General features: G+C 49.0%; 2 protein-coding genes across 2 annotated transcripts; both read right to left on the reverse strand.

Moving 5' to 3' along the window:
- Positions 1 to 2,008: 2,008 nt before the first annotated feature.
- On the reverse strand, positions 2,009 to 8,101 carry LOC119371696 (uncharacterized). The gene is made up of 3 exons (XM_037642151.2): positions 7,797 to 8,101; positions 6,314 to 6,458; positions 2,009 to 4,458 (listed from the first exon to the last, which is right to left on the reverse strand). Exons 1-3 carry the CDS (start codon positions 8,099 to 8,101, stop codon positions 2,380 to 2,382), a joined length of 2,529 nt encoding a protein of 842 aa, XP_037498079.2. The 3' UTR covers positions 2,009 to 2,379.
- Positions 8,102 to 11,581: 3,480 nt separating this feature from the next.
- LOC125760234 (translation initiation factor IF-2-like) lies at positions 11,582 to 12,142 on the reverse strand. Its single transcript, XM_049420051.1, has one exon. It carries the CDS (start codon positions 12,140 to 12,142, stop codon positions 11,582 to 11,584), a length of 561 nt encoding a protein of 186 aa, XP_049276008.1.
- Positions 12,143 to 18,471: the final 6,329 nt, after the last annotated feature.

Raw genomic sequence — 18,471 nt, forward strand, 5'->3', positions numbered from 1 at the left:
AACACGGTTGAAAGCTATAGCATTCACCCGTGTCCAATGCCTCATGCTCGTGTAAGTGTCCTTGTGTATTCGCTGGTATCCCCGATTTCACGTTGATCAACCCTAACTTGTTTCTGTTTGAATTGTCGATAACTGTACTTGCTTCAGACATGCGTTTATCACACGTTGACGTTAAGCTGATAATCGCGCTTGTCTCCGCAAAATATTTTGTTGTTTATGAAGCATGCCTAACACAATAACAGAATAACACAATAACGGAGGCGCCCTCACATGGCCTTCACGCGTAACCAACATGTTGTAGGGCTAATTATTGTTATAATACCAATAACTACAGCATGCTCGGAAGACAAGTGACAGAAACGCTATGAACGCAAAGCGCCAAATTTCATTGTTCGGTCTTTCTCAATTGTTCATTCGAACGCTAATAACTAGCGCAACGTTCTACCTTAATTTATTATGTTTGCCGCGGTAACGCCTTCCTGCTCAAGTGCAATAATTTTTCAGGTATAGCGGCTCTCGAGGTAAAAATGAAGGGCCCTAGGTTGGCTTGGCCTCACTAATATGCATAGTGCAGAGAAGCCAGCTGTACCGGAGCATTCTGACGAGCGGTTTGCAGTGGCAACTCTTTCGGTTGTATTGGAAATACCGGCAACAAATCTAACCTTTATAGCTCATGTGCGATCAGACTATTTTCTCGTTAAAAAAAAGGCCCACTTGGTGCAGGTCTGGGATATTGGAAGTAATCGACGAAGGCTTTCTCTTTCTTGCTTTTATTTATCTCTCTTTCTCTCTCTGCTTCTTTCTATCTCGTTTCTTAGTTTCTATTTATTTCTCTCTTTCTATCTCTTTCTGTCTGGCTCTCTGTTTTTTCTATCTCTTTTTCTATTTTTCAATTTCCCTATTTTCTCTTCCTCCTTCTTTCTCTCGCTTTCTTTCTTTATCTCTATGTCTATGTTTTTCTGTCGTTTTTATTTTTCTGTCTTTATTCCCTTTATTTCTTTCTATTTTCTCCTTTTTTTCTTTCGCTTTCTTTCTCTCTATTATAGATCCCTGTCTTTCTCTCTCTCTTTTTTTTCACGTGTTCGTTTGACACTCCCACCCGCTGTACTCGGTAGTGGGGGCTTGCCCATTTCTTGTGACGCATACCCACCTGAGGAGTTTTGCACGATGGAACACAAGCAACCGATAGCTTAAAGAGCTTCACTAAAAAAAATGCGTCTCTCTCCTCAACCTATTGTCCTCCTCTTCACTGTAAAGAAAATGAAGAGAGCGCTTGCCGGTTCATGATGATGATAGCTTTTTAACGACGGAGCACAAGTTACGGACAGCTTAAACAGCTTAGGCGTTAAAAACAGAAAATCGTTTTGCCGAGGATAGATGCTTTATCGAAATGCTAAACTGTCTAGAGCTATCTTAAACGTTCCCAGTTATCTCGTATTAGAGGAAAAATATAGATGTAAAAATGGGATGCAAACAATTTCTTCGACAATGGTATGTTCGAGTAAGAAACGAAAGGAGAATGCAGCACATTTTCAGTGGTAGTGGAATAACGCAGAAGAGTGATCTTCTTCTTGTTACCCATTAGCGGCTGATACCGACTACCTTGACTAAGCCAAGAAGCATCCCGTCTTGTATGTTCTTAGAGTAGGTTTGTAACCACGGTAAGAGCTCGGAGGACTACGTGAGTCCTCCGAGCTACGCCGGAAATATGTCGGCAATAAAGTCAAGGCAGCGATGTAGATGAAAACATCAATAGACTTGTTTGTTTTATATGCCTTAACATCGCCTAGGCTTACTCTGTGCACAAAGTGTTATACTACCATGAAGGCACACACCACGGTCCAATGCTTAGTTGCTATGGTGTTGCTTCGCTAAGATCGAGGTTACGGGTTTGATGCCGCCCATGGTTTTTGCCCTCCACCAATAGAAATGGGGGGGGGGGGGGGGGCAAGAACACTCATGTGCCTTTTTTATCATGCACGTTATCGAGAATTCCACGAGGACTGAACTACGCAGTGCAGCATACATCGCAGTTAGATCGTATTTCTGGCATGCAAAACTCCCTGTTGAAGGAAACAACATTGACAAAGGTGCCGCCACCTTCGCGTTTTTTTTTTCGGCCGATGGGAACAAAGATACTACGAAAATATTGACAATTGCCTCACTTTCACCTTCTTACTCATTGCCGCATATGTAAAACAAATATGTCGATATTCACAAGGCGGCGCCACACGTAATGCAAGTTTTTCGTTGAATATACACAACAAAAGCATAACGCTTTCCTTCCCGAGGATTACATAATGTGCATTCTAAAGCCACGTTTTCGGCTGTGTACTCGCCCAGTAGTCGAGAAAGAACTTAACTGGTCAAGGAAATATTCTACGCGAGTATGGAGCACTTTCGCTCAGGGTTCATGGGAGAGTCAGATGGACACTCAAATGCGTGGGCGAAACCCGCGACGTGCTTCAGCGGAAAATTGCACATGTCTTCCCCACCGTCCTCGCCGCAGAAGTAGTAGCAGGCGAAGATGAAGAACACGCCGTCCGCCGTGTGCTGAGAGGACGCCTCGACAGCGTACCGAGTCGCGTTGTCGACGTCGTCTCGCACAGCCCGCCAAGCCACGCTGATGCCCGCCAAGGCTGCCTGGAGGTCTTCGATGGATGTCACGTGGTGACCTGTCTCGTTCGTCGCGAGGCACCCTCGGTTGTCGTCCAGGACAGCGCGACATTCGGAACTCTTGTCGACGCAGTCAAACAGCAGCGTCGCTGCCAAGCGTGAACCAATCCCCGCGTAAAGGACGGATCGCGGTGCCCTGTCGACGTACCAGGGGAAACGCAGATGATACGGATTCAGAACAACTCTTCGGTACGACACCGAGAAGTAATCGTCCAAGCTGTGCCAGGGACGATGGCTTTCCACGGCAGCGGCAACGACCGTACCCGGCTCCACGCGGGCTCCGACTCGCGCCAGATGCTCTGCGAACGCGATATGGTTCAGTAGAGGTCGCTGTAGGCTCACGTTGGGGTAAGATTCATACGCAAACCGGTCAGCGTCGACTTCCGATGGGGCCAGGAGAGCCAACGCGGTCTTAAGACTGTCGTCGACGAAACGTGTCTGCTCAGGAAGAGCTCCGTAGGACTTGCTTCCAGCGTGGAAAGCTCCCAAGAATGTGCTCTTCACTCTGCGCGCGACTGTGACGACCTCTTTTGTTGAATCCTCGGTTCCGTTGAGAAGAAATTTGTTCACGGCATTCCGGAAGAACCGATACGTGTCACGGAAGCATTGCAGTCTGTGCTGCCTGACGGATTCTTCCGGAGACGCGAAGAAACTATCGCGTAGGTGCGCATTTGTATAAAAGATGGCCGCCTGGAAAGCCAGAAAGCCGAGCAGGTCTTTCGCCGCGGCTTCCCCGTAATTATTGGGAAAGCCAAGTACGGCAGCGAATGACCTGAAGTCGGGCACGGCAACCGACTTTACGTCGGAAGTGGAAGTCCTTGTGTACTGCTGAAGAACCGCATTCCACTTGCCCTCCGCAATCAACGGCGTTGTATGCTGGAAGACGGACGTCCAGTTCATCACGACTTCGTGCTTGCCGCTGGATTGCAGGTACACGTCGAACACGTCGGTCGCGTTGGCGATGACCTCCAGGATCTCCGCGAAACGGGTTTCGTTGACGCCACGGCCTGCCACGGCTTCGTAAGCGACGCGGAGGTAGGACACCACGTGTAGAGACGAGATCAGGTTGTAAAGCCTTTTCAAGACTGACTTGAAGGTCGCATCCGTGGTAAACGTCAGCACGCGACGTCCGCCTTTCCCGCCTCGAAGACACACGTCGACGTCGAAGAATACCGGCAGTGCCACGCGTTTAGCCATGAAAAACACGGTAGACAGGAAGTCCGATCCTTCGCTCCTGTCTGGCCAGGTCAATCCTGCGCCCGCAAGCACGGCCGTGAGGTCGACAATGGCGGTGCCTTCATCCGGAGCGAGGCAGATTTCCAAGTAGCCAGCAGCTTTGCCTATCGGTTCTCCTTTCATGCTCAAGGCGTTGGCTTCGCGCAATTTCGACAAAGCTGCGTTGACGAATGAAACGAGGGCTTCTATGGCCGACGACGTCTCGGGGTGACTCTGGGCCCACGATCCGCAGGCGAACCTGTAGAAATTGTCGCACGGATCGGCGCTTCTGTCGACGGCGTCTCGAACGAAGGTGGAGTAGGCCTCGGCTACAGTAGCGACTGCGTGCGCCCTCGAACGCAGACTCCCCATGCTGGCGTTTCCTTTGTTTGCAGCGGCACCGGAACCGTGCTGAGGATCTACCTTGACAAGGCCGATGAGATGCCACACGATGGCTATGAGGACGACAGCGAATATAACGGTGATAAAGGCGACGGCTAGGACGGTCTGCTTGGAGGACGGTAGCTTCTTGGGTGAACTTTTCGCTAGACGGCTTCGTGACGTGTCCTGCATTTGGTGAGCAAACACAGATGTTTTAACGCGAAAGAGTTTCATGTAGGCCTTCGCGAACTGACTGACTGACATCACTTCCGTCAGGGAAATGACGCCATTCAAGAAGCGCACGTTTTTTTTTTAACGTCACACACTTCAGCACGGGAGAGCTGCATGCTGCGTTGGCTCAGCTGAGTGCTTTAGACATCGTTATCGAGAAATATGTAGCGGGTTCGATTCCAAGCTGTGGCATCCTCGTTAAAATGTAGAGATGGTTGAAAAAACTCACTGGGTACCTTATGCATCTCAGACGACCCGAAGGCGAAAGCCATCTTCTTTTTTTTCTTCTCAGTGGGTGTCCGAATTCTCCTCCCCCTTCACCCTCCGAAATCTTTCTGCACCTCACGTGGTTTCGCACTGCCTTTAGGGTCGACCAACCTTTGACCAAGCGACGACGTCATTTGATAACGTAATGTGACGTCACGTTATGCGACACCGTAGCGACATCATCACGTGATAATTTTTAACACGGAATTGTTTTATGCCGCGGTTTCCCCAAGACTTAATTGACGTATTTTTGTCACGGAAATACGTCAGTAAAACACAGATTACAAAGAATAACCAAAAGAAAAAATTCTTTCTTTCGAGTGACCTGGGATTCGAACCCACGACCTCTCGGTCCGCGACGATAGGAGCCGGTCACTTTGCCCACTGGGCTACCAACGCTCATGTACGAGCCTTGACAAACGCGCATTATATCTTTCACACCTTCTCCCATTCGTTGTGACCTTCGTTGGCGTGGGGCGGTGTCGCTGTCTCGGAGCGGTGAAGCGAAGTACTGTACCGTGACACTAACAAGCGCCGACAGACCGCGTTTCGATTGCCTCAGCGCAGCGGACACTGACTCCTCGATTTCCACTCCATTTTCTTTAAAGACAAGCGAAGATTGGGCGAGTTTGTTTGTCGTATTTGAACTGGTGCAGTGCATCAGGGCAACGAAGAAATGGCCGAGCGCTCTGTCCTTTTATGTTGGCCGGCTCGGCAGTTTCTTCTTTCCCATGATACGCTGTACCAGTTCAAGTTTTAATGCAGTTTTATTGTTGTCGTTGTTGCAGTGAGAGAAGCGAGCGGGCAGCGGAATGCTTTCGCGCGTTCACGGCCAAAGCCGAGCGGTTCTAAAAACGTTGGCTTAAGCTTTGAGCTCTGCCTCACGCGTTCCTGGAGTGCAGTGCAGTTCTGTGTGCATGAGCAAAGTGCACGTTACCCAACTGCTGGAGAGCGTACACCTTGCAGTTTCTCTCTACAAATGACGACGCTTTCCATGAGCGCATATCGAGTATACTAGTGATTACGTGCTTGTTGATGTCATCTTTGCACGGGATTCGCCATATGCAATGTCCGGGTTTTTGTTAACTACTTCAGCTACCACGAAGGTCCAATCAAGATCGTTGACGTTAGTCGTCGAGATGGAGATGTGCACTAGGATCAACCTAGGTGCGTGCACATCAGATGGTGCTAGAACTGCCAAACACCAACAGATATTGCGAAAACTCATTTATCAATCTACAATGCATATTGATCTACCTTTGAAAAGACATGCTTCACTTTCGTGTTATACCGATTCCTATGACGGAGGAATCAACCATGTTTTTTGCACTACTCGTGTTGACGCCGACGGGCAATTTTCGTGTTTGGTGAGGCATCTAAGACTTTCGTCTTAAAAAAACGGACATACATTAAGTGCCGAACTCAATGGCCACGTCGTAAAGCTTCATGTAGTAAAAGCTATTCTAAGCCCACAATAGGCCTCTCATTACCGTAAGTAAAGCGACACCTTGGCCTTGGCACTTTCTAATGTCTCGTCACTTACGTAGTGTATCAGTGACGAGGAGAACTCGCCGCCCGTCGGTGTTTGCCATTTCCGAAGCCGAGACGCGGACCGGCTCCTGCGCCGTCCGGCTTTCGTGGATCTAGTCGGTGATCCAGCTTTGCTTGGGCTTGGCGACAGTGCCTTGCTACGAAAGGAGAGAGCATCGCATTTGTGAACAATAAATCGCGTTTCATAGTTGCCATAGTGTGCGCTTCACGATGTTTGGACGATAGACGAAAGGAGTAGACGGAACGGGTCAGGTGGAATCGTCCAAACATCGTGAATCGCACACTATTACAAGTATGAATCCCTACCAACTCGCTCAAGCTTCTGTTCTAATCCATGTTTCTCTGGGGCAGTCGTCTCTTAGTAGGCTCTAGCCTGGCACAGAGCCGTTCAAGCTTCCTACCTCGCGTAAGTTGACGGGCGCATCTCCACATAAAACCTGTAGTGCCTGCGGAAAAATCCAGGCTATCGACTTTGAGATTGAACTTGGTCTTACACCTCACTGGAACTTGAATTGCACATTGACGTGGTTCTTCACAAAGGTCAGCCTTAATGTGTTCATTTATATGTTTCCATGTTACCACTTTCGACTTATACGTACCACACTAGCGTTCATATGCCAAAAATTGCGAATATGCGTGTAATGAGCCTAATGACTCGTTATATCTGTGTGCACGCAGCTGCCATAGCTTATTTTTATCCTTGCCGTTCCTAAATCAATCACTGACCACGGAGCAAACCAGCCAGCCAGTGAGAGCCAGAGTTAACCGGCACTAACCAGCTAGACCCAGCCAGCCCGGCCAAATCAGCCAATCGGGGAGTCATTGTAGCCCTTCGCTCAAACTCACCGTAAATGGGCAAAGAGCGAGCGACGCTAAGCCAGCTGCATATTGAGGGTAAATATATCTTCAAAGGTAAAAATACCTTCTACATTTCCTTCTGGCAGCATCTTTTGCGAAGCATTCTTTCAAAAATAAGCAGTAAGGGAAAATGTTACATAACGTACTGTTCAATCAAGGCAGACGTTCAGATGATGGAGGATTAAAAGATATGGTGTCGCGGAAGCGAACGTTTATACAGATGGTGTTGTCTTCCTCAAGGCAGTAGCCTTGCTGCCTTGGAGAAGACAACACCACCAGTAGAAATGTTAGCTCCAGCGACAACCCCTGTTAGAGTTGCTGCCTTGTAGAAGAGAAGAGCCCTTGCCGAAACCTTGGCTCCAACAACGCTCCTTGTTCAAGGATTTTTTGAAACGTACTGTTGTGGTAATTTGTTTTGTACTCGTATGTACTAGTCGATGCCACAAAAATACGAAGTACAAAAAGAATTGAGCAGGACGGCCACCCTGTGATCTAAATGTTTTTCGGCAACGATTGCCACTAAAGGAAGCGTACTGCGTCATATGTATGACAATGCCCACTTGAAACGCTCTAAACAGAAGCTCGCACGATATGTATGCTGCCGTGCTTTGGCTTGCCTGGGCGAAGCGGTCGCTGGTGAAGACGAGCCGGAACGCCTCTTACCGGCGTTGGGTTGCAATCGTTTCCGGGTGGGGAAACCCGCCGCCGCAGCTGCAGCATCGACCATGGACAGTCTTGGCGCCTGCTTGGGCGAGTCCACATTTGGAGACTTTTCGCCGGGACTGGCCGCTTCCTTCTCGCGCCGCAAGTGAGACCTCAGGGAGCGCCAAAAGTGACGCAGTCGCGGGTCCTTCGTAGAGATCGTTGGGCGACGTTCCCGCGGCGGCGACATTGGTGACTGTGCTCCGGGCGTCGGTGACATGGACCCTGGCGTCGGCGACAAGGACCCGGGAGTAGGTGACATGGACGCGGGAGTCGGTGACACGGACCTGGGACTCTGCCTCCCTTGGAACTGGGCTCTAGGCGAGCCCGGCTTGGGCGACGCGGGTGGGGACTTCGACGACTCGGGCTTGCGTTTCGACGCCTCTGATTCGGGCGAGTTCGGCTTAGCCGCCCGCGGAGAGACACCGGCTCCACGTCTGGGAGGCTGCTCGGCTGACAGCGAATCTGAAAGTACGAGTGTCAGGTGAACTCCTCGAAGCACTCGACGAAAACTGCAACTTCAATGCGACGGTCTCTTCCTCCGGTACTTTCATTTGTCGCTGGCAGCGAGGTGACAACTCGTATTCTATAGCGAGTAGCTTCTTTCTAGTTCTGGTCTTCGTTCCAATCGCGTTGATGTTCCATTTGCAGTCCTCTGAGTTACTGTTTAAAGTGCGGTAATGTTGAACGTCAGCTAGTAAGATAAAAATACGCATTGTCACGTGGTCGTGACGGTGAAGAAGGTAGCAGTCAGTCTGTCAGAGACGAAACTCTTTATTGGGCGAACTTTCGCCCAGGAATTTAATAATAATAATAATAATAATAATAATAATAATAATAATAATAATAATAATAATAATAATAATAATAATAATAATAATAATAATAATTTATTCCCACTAATACAGGGTTGATGAAGGGGGTGAGAAAAAAAGTCACAGTTTCGCCGCAACGGCGAAGCAATGAATGCGATAGCAATAAATTGTAATTTAACGCAAAGAACGGAAAGCAGCTCGAAATTGCCAGCGCGTCGCACGAGCCCAAAGGACGCACGAAAAGAACGCACACAGGAGGAGCGCGAACTAATGCGTCACAGCTCGACACTTGAAGCGCACTGCTCAAACATAAAGCAGGACGCACGAAACGAACGAACTGGTACACACAATACGAGCGCGAACTAATTGTCACAGTTGTTACTTATTTCTGTTTGAACAGCGCGCTCCTTTCGCAAACGCGGCCGCTGCAGCGAGCGAAGCGAAGCACCCCACCGGCCGCCCTTTGTTTCCTCGAGATAAGCGCACGAAAGCGACCACGCCCTGTACAGCGAAGAGCAACGGCGTTCGCAGGAGCGGGGCGACGATCTTTAAAGCGCGCCACACGCGCGCACGTCGCGCCATCTATGTGGCTACTAAGAAAGCATGCTGAATTACATGGTGTATATAAATAGCTCGCCGTTAGCAGGCTGAAAGACGGTGCTGTCGTGGCCTAACGTCTAACGCGGCGGGCTGCATAGCGAGAGGTCGCCCATTCGATTCCGCGCGTCGGAAAGGATTTCTGAATTATTTTTCCTTGTGGCTTTTCTATATATATACATACTTATACATATACGGTGAATGACGGCGACGAGGACGGACATTTTCCAGCCGAGACTGTCCATATAATTGCTATCGCAATAAAAGCGACTAGCCGCTTGACTAAGTTCCCAACCCCCAGTTACATCAGGCAGGGGTAGTGGTGGCGACAGAACACACAGAATGCAGCAATAACTGGCCCTAGTTATACAAAGTATTGTGATATACATAAACTTGAGTGATCTGAAATGGAGGCAATACAGGTTATATACACTCTTTTTATAGCAATAGGCATAGACAAGCATGTGTACAAGTATAGCAAAGGCAAAGCATTAACAGCGAAAAAAAAAAAGAAACAGAACATGGCCACACATTAGTTGATCTATATAGGGGTAAGGCAAATAATATACTTTAACTGTTTGAAGATTTAATTAGTAAGTACAAGAATACACGCTGTACACTGATAGCCGCGGTCCCAGTCGTCGGCCTTCGGTAACCTGATGGTCCGTGAAACGCGTCGGATTTGATAGGGAACCCAAGCTCAATTTGGGCGCGACGCTCGCGAGGCCGAGCTATGCGTCACTGGGGGCAAACGCTGACCGCGAAGGCGGTTTGTCGCCGGATTTGGCAGCGGCGGCTGCAAGGACACGTGCACGCATGCGCTCTTCATTCAGCCCGATCACTGCTAGTCAGCAATAGTTACATTGTGACGTACCACAGATGCAATCCGAGAGCTCTGCGCGTGCGCGGAAGCGGGGGCGGCACTGTTGTGGCCGTGGATGCCCGCAGTTGCGATAAGAGCAGTGGAGCCGCACGGCGTTGCTTTGGAAGCCTATACACGCCTGACTGAGCCTTCCAGCGTTATCACTGCTGCTCGTGTCAGACCCAGAATGAACTTGGCTACTCGTTACGTGCGCGTAATCTTAACAGAACAGTCTGAAGCGGTCGCGGAGTTTCCTAAACATTGTGGCGCGGCTTACGCGAAGCGGTGGTTATACGTGTAACAAGCCGGTTACATGAAAATACAAAAAAGTATCGCGCGTAGCAGTGTTCTCAACGAGAGCGAGAACACGACGGCAACACGAATAGGGCAAAGGACGAGCGCTGTTTTTTTTTCTGTAGCAAATACTTCTACGCCTGTTCACGGCTTGTAACACAAGCCGTGAACACAAATTGTAACACAAACTTGGCTAAGGCTGATTGAGTCGCTCTGTCGCACCGTTCATAGGTCGACGGTTTCACAAAACACCAGCGCGTCGATTTTAATTCACACGCATGATAACAGGTGAGTTGAATTGCTAAGCGACCCCGGCTGTTAGTGAAACGGGACTACAGCAGTGAGCGAAGTGGGGACAGTTGATGTCGCACGCATATTATTTGGGAAACCAACTTTCTGTCAGCCATCCGGTCTTGCCGCTCGGATTTCCCACATACAGCAAGCATGAATTTAAACGCGTCATGATCGGGTTATGATTGGCGGTCATGATCGGCGCGTAAGCAACAGGCACCGCAGCGCCTGCTGCTTACGCGCCGGCACTGAGGTCTCCGAGATAGCGGTTGTTATAATAATATCTGGGGTTTAACGTCCCAAAACCACGATATGATTATGAGAGACGCCGTAGTGGAGGGCTCCGGAAATTTCGACCACCTGGGGTTCTTTAACGTGCACCTAAATCTAAGTACACGGGCCTCAAACATTTTCGCCTCCATTGAAAATGCAGCCGCCGCGGCCGGGATTCGATCCCGCGACCTTCGGGTCAGCAGCCGAGCGCCATAGCCACTAGACCACCGTGGCGGGGCGATAGCGGTTGTTTAATGTATTCTCAGAGGCCACCCTCGATTGCATCCTCGATAGCCCGCACTCATGCGGTTCTGGACTGCTTGCTAAGTTTAAGCATCTAGCGCACAACACAAGACAATAACCGAGTGACAACCGGTTGTTACTCGGTCTTAGTGTTGCGCACTATATGTTGAAGTGGAATGCCGACATTCCGAAAGTTGTGATTTCCTGCCTGCTAAGATAGTGTTTGTGTTAACGAGGAACGGGGGCAATTTGAAACAAACTTAACCGGGTCATACTTCTGAAGCGACAGGAGTGTGCCGTACATGACGCTCCACATACACGAAGCTTACGCCGCAGATAAAAATTCTATCAAACCTCGGCGGGCGGGTGTGGCCGCTAGTCTCGGCGATCCGGGGACCCTCGGTGACCCGCCTGGTGTCGGTGTGCCTCCTAGACTCGGTGTGCCGACATGTTTGCGCACCACGTCGAGCCACTTCCACGCGCCTTGCGTTTGTGCCTTCCCACCGGGTTGAGCCGGCACACCAAATTCTGCGGGAGGAGCCTTCCTCGCGGGTGAAGACGAGCCGAATATAACGTTGGGAGTTCCACTCTTCTTCGGCGTTGTGCCATCCCGTTTCTGCGTTGCACCGCCGCGTGTTGGCGAAGCTTTGAGCGGTGGCACACCTCCAGGTCTCAGGGACGCTGGCCCAGACTTCGCAGGCTTCGATGACCCTGCAGTCTGTGGTACCACTGGTGGCCTTGGCGTTTCGTTGCTTGCTGACTTTGGGGTGCCGGCGCCTTTCGGAGATGAGCTCTTGCTTTTCGGACGCATGCCTGGGGTCTGTCTTCCTTCGGCAAACTTGGGGGAGCGAGAACCAGGGCGATCAGCATCCGCCATCTTCTTCATCGTCTTCTTATCCCCGGGAGGCGGGATGAGAATGATAAGGATGGCGATGACGATAAGAATGACTGTCTCTAAACCAGGAACGAATTACTTCTAACAAGAATGGGCGAGAATCTGGCGAGAAAGGAGGAAAGGAGGGAGCGCTGACAAAATGTTCCGTTCTTCTTGCTGGATGATCTAAGCCTGTGCATTTTGTAAGTTCGTGCACGAGTGGCAATTGCCAAGTGGGGCATTTCATGACATTTCCACTCATGCCAGTAAGGCACGAAACGCTGTTGAGTCCAAGTACAAGCCACAAAGTATGGCTGTTTCTTGCGCGAGGAAATAACGAGGGAAGGGGTCCAGGGGAGCGCAACCGATAGGCCCAATATCTCTAGTGAACTTGCAGATTAATTGCGAAGTTCTTTTGGTGGTAGCTCGACGTTCAGCACAGAGTACGTAGTACATGATAACAAATAAAACGTCTAGATATGCCACAACCGAAATTGCAGCGATTCACTGAATGAGGCCTCAAATCCCGTATACGGACTCATACAATCAAAACTGACAAAGAACAGCAATACTCACAATACTGCAACGCTATGCAGCTTCCTCAGAGTTATAGAAATAGTGATCACCAATGATAACGGAAAATTTATATCATTAGCATAATTTAAAATTGTGATAATGCTACACTCAGTAAAGCAAGGCGAAATTCATAAATATTTGAATCGTTAAAGGCTTTAATATCATTACGCACGACCACCGCAAACAAAATTAAGTGGTCGCGCATGCGCACGCAGGTGTACTTTCTTAAATTGTTTGGTTTAATGAAAAGCTTCTCGTAGGTCATTATAATGCAACGTAGCCTTATCCTGCGGGATCGCGAATCGATGTGCTCAGCCACTTCAGCCAACAGGTGCCGCGTTGCGTTACATCTGATTCCTGCACTGCGATCGTCACGATTATAATGAGCTTGATGACGCTGAAGCTGGTGATCACGTGACGATGATGTAATATCTCTGTAGTATAATTTTCAACTCTTACCGTTTTTGTTAAGGAGCCTAAAAGCTGCCTGCCCGATACAAAGGGCATAACCACACTTCATCATCATCATCATTAGGTGTGTTCCAATACTCACCGTAGACGACTAAATAGACAGCTTCAAGAAGACGGCATCGGAGACAAAAACGATGCAGGCTACTTTGCTGTCCAAACAAGATGGCGGCTAAGTGAAACGCTCGGATGTCGTCGGTGTGGTCGTCTGCTCACAAGCAGACGCTTTTCCACGCGCTCAATGTAAGCTACGTTCAATTTTTCATAGACTTGAACACGAAAGAAGTTATAGAAGTAACGATTATGTTTGCTTTTCTTAGCTTTCCCTTCTCGACGCGAGGTGGCGTCACGTCGCGCAGACGTCATTCAGACGCGTTCCATTTCTAAGAGTGCTGGGGCTCAGGGTTGCCGGGTTTGGCTGATTTGCGCCACTTTGAATACTTTTTTTTGGCCGGTGCCGCTAAAAAAAACGCCCTGGCTACTTGGATACTTTTTGGCTAGTTTCTTGCTTCCTCGATTTGAACAAAATGATCCATATCTTGCGACGTCGCAGCGCTGGCGTACGAGTATGCAGTGTCAGAACATGGCGACCAAGGCGTGTTTCCAGGTCCCGAAACCAAATTTTAATTTGGTGCTTGCACTACACAACAGAAACGACGTTTGGATACTCGGCTGAGACTCGAAGAAAAGTTGTTGCAAGTGGCCTCATTTTGCAGACGACCTATTGCGGAACGCGGCATTCAACTGGAGTGGAAAGTGAACAGGACAATCGAAAGCGCTCTGCATGTAGGACGCTCAGCCCTAATTGACATTATAAATTGAATACCTGACGAACTGCTTGTAACGTTTCTTAGGATTAGGTATGGACTGCGACTCCGGAATATAAATTGTTTGGACTTCTTCATCACTCGAGAAATGATTGCGAAAGTGTCTACAGTTTACGCTTCAATCACAACAGCTCTGATACTGAGCACACTAATGCAGTGCTCAAACACTAATGCAATGCACATAATGCAGTGCTCTAGAATGCAGTGCACTCTAGAATACCAGGTCGATCGCCTGTGCACTTCCCAGCAGCTTCTGGGTGTATCGCTTGAAATTTGGAGGCGTTCCACACTCGCCCGTCATCCAAAAGAAATGAAGCTGGCCCTCGTTGCTCAATAATCTTCTTCGGTTCCGAAAAGCGCGAAGATATTTTCCCGTGAACTCGATTTTTTTTGTAATGTGACTTACGGCCTTTCAAGAAAAGTCACGCAATACGCGTGAAAGGCACGTTCACACCGAACGCGGAGCCCGCAAGCGGGCAAGCGGATTTTCAAAGCGGAGAGGCAGCGTGGGTGCGCGGCTGTTCAGACCGACCGCGTTGCCTTCTGCCCGCTCCGCCGCGGGAGCGGAGCAATCCACCAATCCACAGTGGACTTGTCGCCATCTTGAGCCACTACGCGACACTGCGCGGGCACGTCTCGAGCCCTGATTGGCTGTGGCCAAAGCGGCCAGCTTTTCCGCGCGGAGAAAATCGGTCCAGGAGCGATCCGGGCAAGCGGCCTCTGGTTTTCCGCTAATCCGCGTCCGCTTGCCGGATCCGCCTCTCCGCTTTCCGGATCCGCGCTCGGTGTGAACATGCCGGAAGAGAGTGTAATTTCTGCAACAGCGCAAGAAACTTCGTCATCCTCTACGAAATGATTGCTGAAGTCAGCATTCTTGCTTCGATCTCAGCAATTATGATTTTAAGTGGTTCTTGCTGTACTTATTTACATTTCCGCCAAAGGGATTTTGAATTTAACAACGTCGCAGTTCTTTTCCACACACGCGCGTCGACTTCCGGCTACTTTCACCGCCCTTAGCTCAAGTTGGCTATATTTTGGCTGGTTTATTCGATTTCTTGGCTATTTTTTGTCTTCTCGACCTGGCAACCCTGCTTTCTATGTAAAATCTCGACTTTCTGTACCTACAATTAATTAGCCTCAAAACAAAGAGAGAATATTGATCAGAAACTCGGACACTCTGTTCCGCAAGTCATTGTTAAAAGGCGATTGTTAAAGGTGCCAGAAACTGTGCGCACTGGTAGGTTATGTGTTCGAGTGTCGGGGTGGAGTCGAACCATGGACATTTGCAGCTGTGTTTTTCGGCAAATATATCGTGAAATCTGTACTTGTTAAAACCATTGACCAGGATGTTATTTTTTTTTACGTGCCTCTGAGATCATGGCTGATGCTGAATCACTTGAATTCAAGTCAATTAAATTCATTTTCTTCCAGAAAATGTTTCTGCGCATTGCGCAACAACGACATCATCGATGGCGCTTTCTGAAACTTCAAGTCCAACGGACACAAAGCCGTTCATTTGATTCCTGACACTGTCCTTACAAGATCAGCTTACTACCTGCGGCCTTGCACACATCGTAGAGCGGTAGACACATGCCACCGAGAAGTATCTGACATGACTTCCCGCAAAGGCAAGACGCATTACGCGCCAGTCAGGGACAGCGTACAAGACAGGGTCTACAAGAATGTCTATTGTGCCATGCGCAGTGGAGTTAACTTGTCACGATTGTCGTGCGGACGAGCGTTCTACATCGATGTCAAGGGCAAGTACGAACGAACGAAATCAAACGCAAATATGGCGGCTTTGTTTAGGCGTGTAACAACCACGCCAACCCGTCGCGCCTTCTACAATGGCCGCTGCTACATTCCGCGCAGTAGCAACGTACGATACACCTACCGCGTTTAGAACGACCATGAGAATGACCAGTCAAAGATGAAAGGGCCAAAATTAACGAGGGAAGGCTGGCCTCCCCAAGGAAGCGACGCCGAAAAACTGTAGGACTGTGGCCGGCGTTTTGTTTCTGTTCTGCCTCGGCCTGCACATACTCGTCTTGTGGTTTTTAGTCTGAATGAACGCTGTGTTGCTCGTCGACTTGTTATTCGCACAGCTCGTTACCCTGGCTGTTTATATAAGCCCTTGAGGCGCAGTGTTCACAGGTATGGATCCAACTTGTTTTTGCCAGTTCTTTCGAATAGTAGCAAAGAAAGAGCAAGATACTTAGCGCATAGAATGAATTGAACCTTCTGCCGAGTAAATGCAACTGGACTTAAGCTCAATGTGCTGTGCATGACTGTCGTACTCGATCACTTTGATGAAGGCACTGTGATTTTTCGACTGGTCGTTAAACGTGTCGCGTTCCAGGACCAGCGTCAAATATATTTTTTCTTTGTTCGAAATCGATGCAACCAAGAACAAATTACGCATGCATGTGTCAGCCTGCTGACACGTGCATGAAAATACATGAGTATTTTCATGTAGAAAATGAAGCATGACCGAGTGCGGAATAATTATATATTAACTACACGCAAATCATGACAAATTACGGAAACTCATATAAACTACTAATCACTCGATTTTTTTTTGTAATGTGACTTACGGCCATTGTTTTCTTGTAACTTACGGCCGTTGCGTGCGAACGCGTCCACTGCGGCATTCTATCGAATTTCCGCTTGACGCTCGCGTTGTGCTTCAATATATGCAGAAGTCTCATTGTCCTCAAGCTCTCGTCCAATCGATGTAGCGCTGTTGTCGCCAAGGCCTTTTACCTTGGGGCTGGCGATCACCTCTGCAGCCTTGGCCATCGACAGGGCAGCACCAGAAAGCTGTCTTCCGCCCAGTTAGGACAGTGTCACTCGCCGGATAAGCACGGTCTGGGGAACCGCGGTCCTCTGCTATCTCGTACGTATGTACGTACGTTTGCTCTGCTGCTGTTTTGCTTGATCTTCTATTTCAATTCGGCGTCCTACTGCCGACGATGACATTATCCGGCAAAAGCCAAGGATGATTCATTGACCCATTTGACTCATGATTATGAAGTTAGTTTATCATCTCTAAAAACAGAATCCGGCTGATCTAATCTCTGTGTTCAACGTCGCATCACCAGGCGGTCTCTATCCCATAATTTTTTTAGAGTAATCTCGGCCATTTCCACCTTACGTCACTCCCCTTGCGTGCATAGCTCATATCGGCGGCCATGAAATTTCAAGTGTCACGCCCACGTGGCCGCACCGTTACGTTTTCCCCCTTCATTTTTTCCCCGCGCAGCATCAGATTGGAACGCATTTTCCCGCCAAATTCCAGCAATCGCTACACCGTCAACCCTCTTGACTGATGTATCTAACCTTCTTTCCGAATGACGTCACCTGGCTACACTGTTAACCCATCCCTTGTGCAATACCTCATTGCTGGGTTTAAGGAGAAAAACGTCACACTTTCGCGGCGAGGGCGAAGCAGTGAATGCGATAGCAGCTAATTGGAATGTATTGAGTCCCCCTCAAAAGATAAGCGCGCGAACACGGGCGACCAGGCCCTGTAGGTCAAAGTACAAGGCCAGTTCATTTTTTCAGCGTTATGTGCCAACTGACCCAGACTTCAACCTTACTACAGGGCCGCGGGCGCGCAGCCCAACTCCGGCGAAAGACGAGCGGGGAGACGCCCTTTAAAGCACGCCCTTTGGCCCTTTGCGCCATGTTGAGGGTGAGAGTGAGCGAGCGTCCGCCAAGATGGAACACCTCAGAGAGCTGCGTACCACCAACGGTAAATGGGATATATAAATAGCTCGCCGTTAGTATACTTCACGATCTATGCGTTAGTGGCCGACTCGTGCACGGCGCACTAACTGCACGCTGAAGCCTAGTCTTTCTTTTCCGTTTTCTTCTCTCGTAAGAAACCATTACTTCGTTGAACGGTTTGCCAGAGGCATCTATAAAACCATAGCAGCGATTTCGTGCTGAACCTAGAGCGCTATATTATGCAGCTGTGCCAAGTTCACTATGACTGCGACAACAATCGAGAAAAGCGAAACACGTCCAAGAGCAAAATCTGCCTTCGAGATCTCCGTCGTGGAGCAACGAGTGGTTTCGGAAGCGAAGCTTAGACACATACGGTGCGACAAGTGCACATATAAGCAGCTTGAAGACTATAGATTCGCAGCAGGATGCACGCCTTGCATGCGGAAATCGAAACTCGATTTTCAACGTATAGCTGTAGATATTCACAGCATACGGCTCGCGTATCCATGTTACTGCGTGAAAAAAAAGAAAAACAAAGCAAGAACAACACAGGAATCTTTACATAGATTCGTGCAAAGTCTAATTGTTTGTAGAGAAACGAAAATTGCTGCGTTTGACAGGGCTAAGCAATCATACATTACTCATTGCATGCGCAGTGCTCGATAAATGAAACGCGGTACACGGAGCGCGTGGTTGCTGGCAGTAAGGGGCGACGGTGAGGGAGAGAGTCTTCGTGACGCA

This window comes from Rhipicephalus sanguineus, chromosome 10 (assembly GCF_013339695.2).
Source record: "Rhipicephalus sanguineus isolate Rsan-2018 chromosome 10, BIME_Rsan_1.4, whole genome shotgun sequence".
Taxonomy (NCBI): Eukaryota; Metazoa; Arthropoda; class Arachnida; order Ixodida; family Ixodidae; genus Rhipicephalus; species Rhipicephalus sanguineus.

Excerpts from the sequence above, each read along its gene's own strand:
- LOC119371696 (XM_037642151.2), bottom strand. The coding sequence starts at position 8,101 with ATGTCACCGACGCCCGGAGCACAGTCACCAATGTCGCCGCCGCGGGAA. Across the intron at positions 6,459-7,796 it reads CCAGCGACCGCTTCGCCCAG|CAAGGCACTGTCGCCAAGCC; the intron begins GCAAGCCAAAGC and ends CTCCTTTCGTAG. Across the intron at positions 4,459-6,313 it reads CCTCGTCACTGATACACTAC|GACACGTCACGAAGCCGTCT; the intron begins GTAAGTGACGAG and ends CACCAAATGCAG.
- LOC125760234 (XM_049420051.1), bottom strand. The coding sequence starts at position 12,142 with ATGAAGAAGATGGCGGATGCTGATCGCCCTGGTTCTCGCTCCCCCAAG.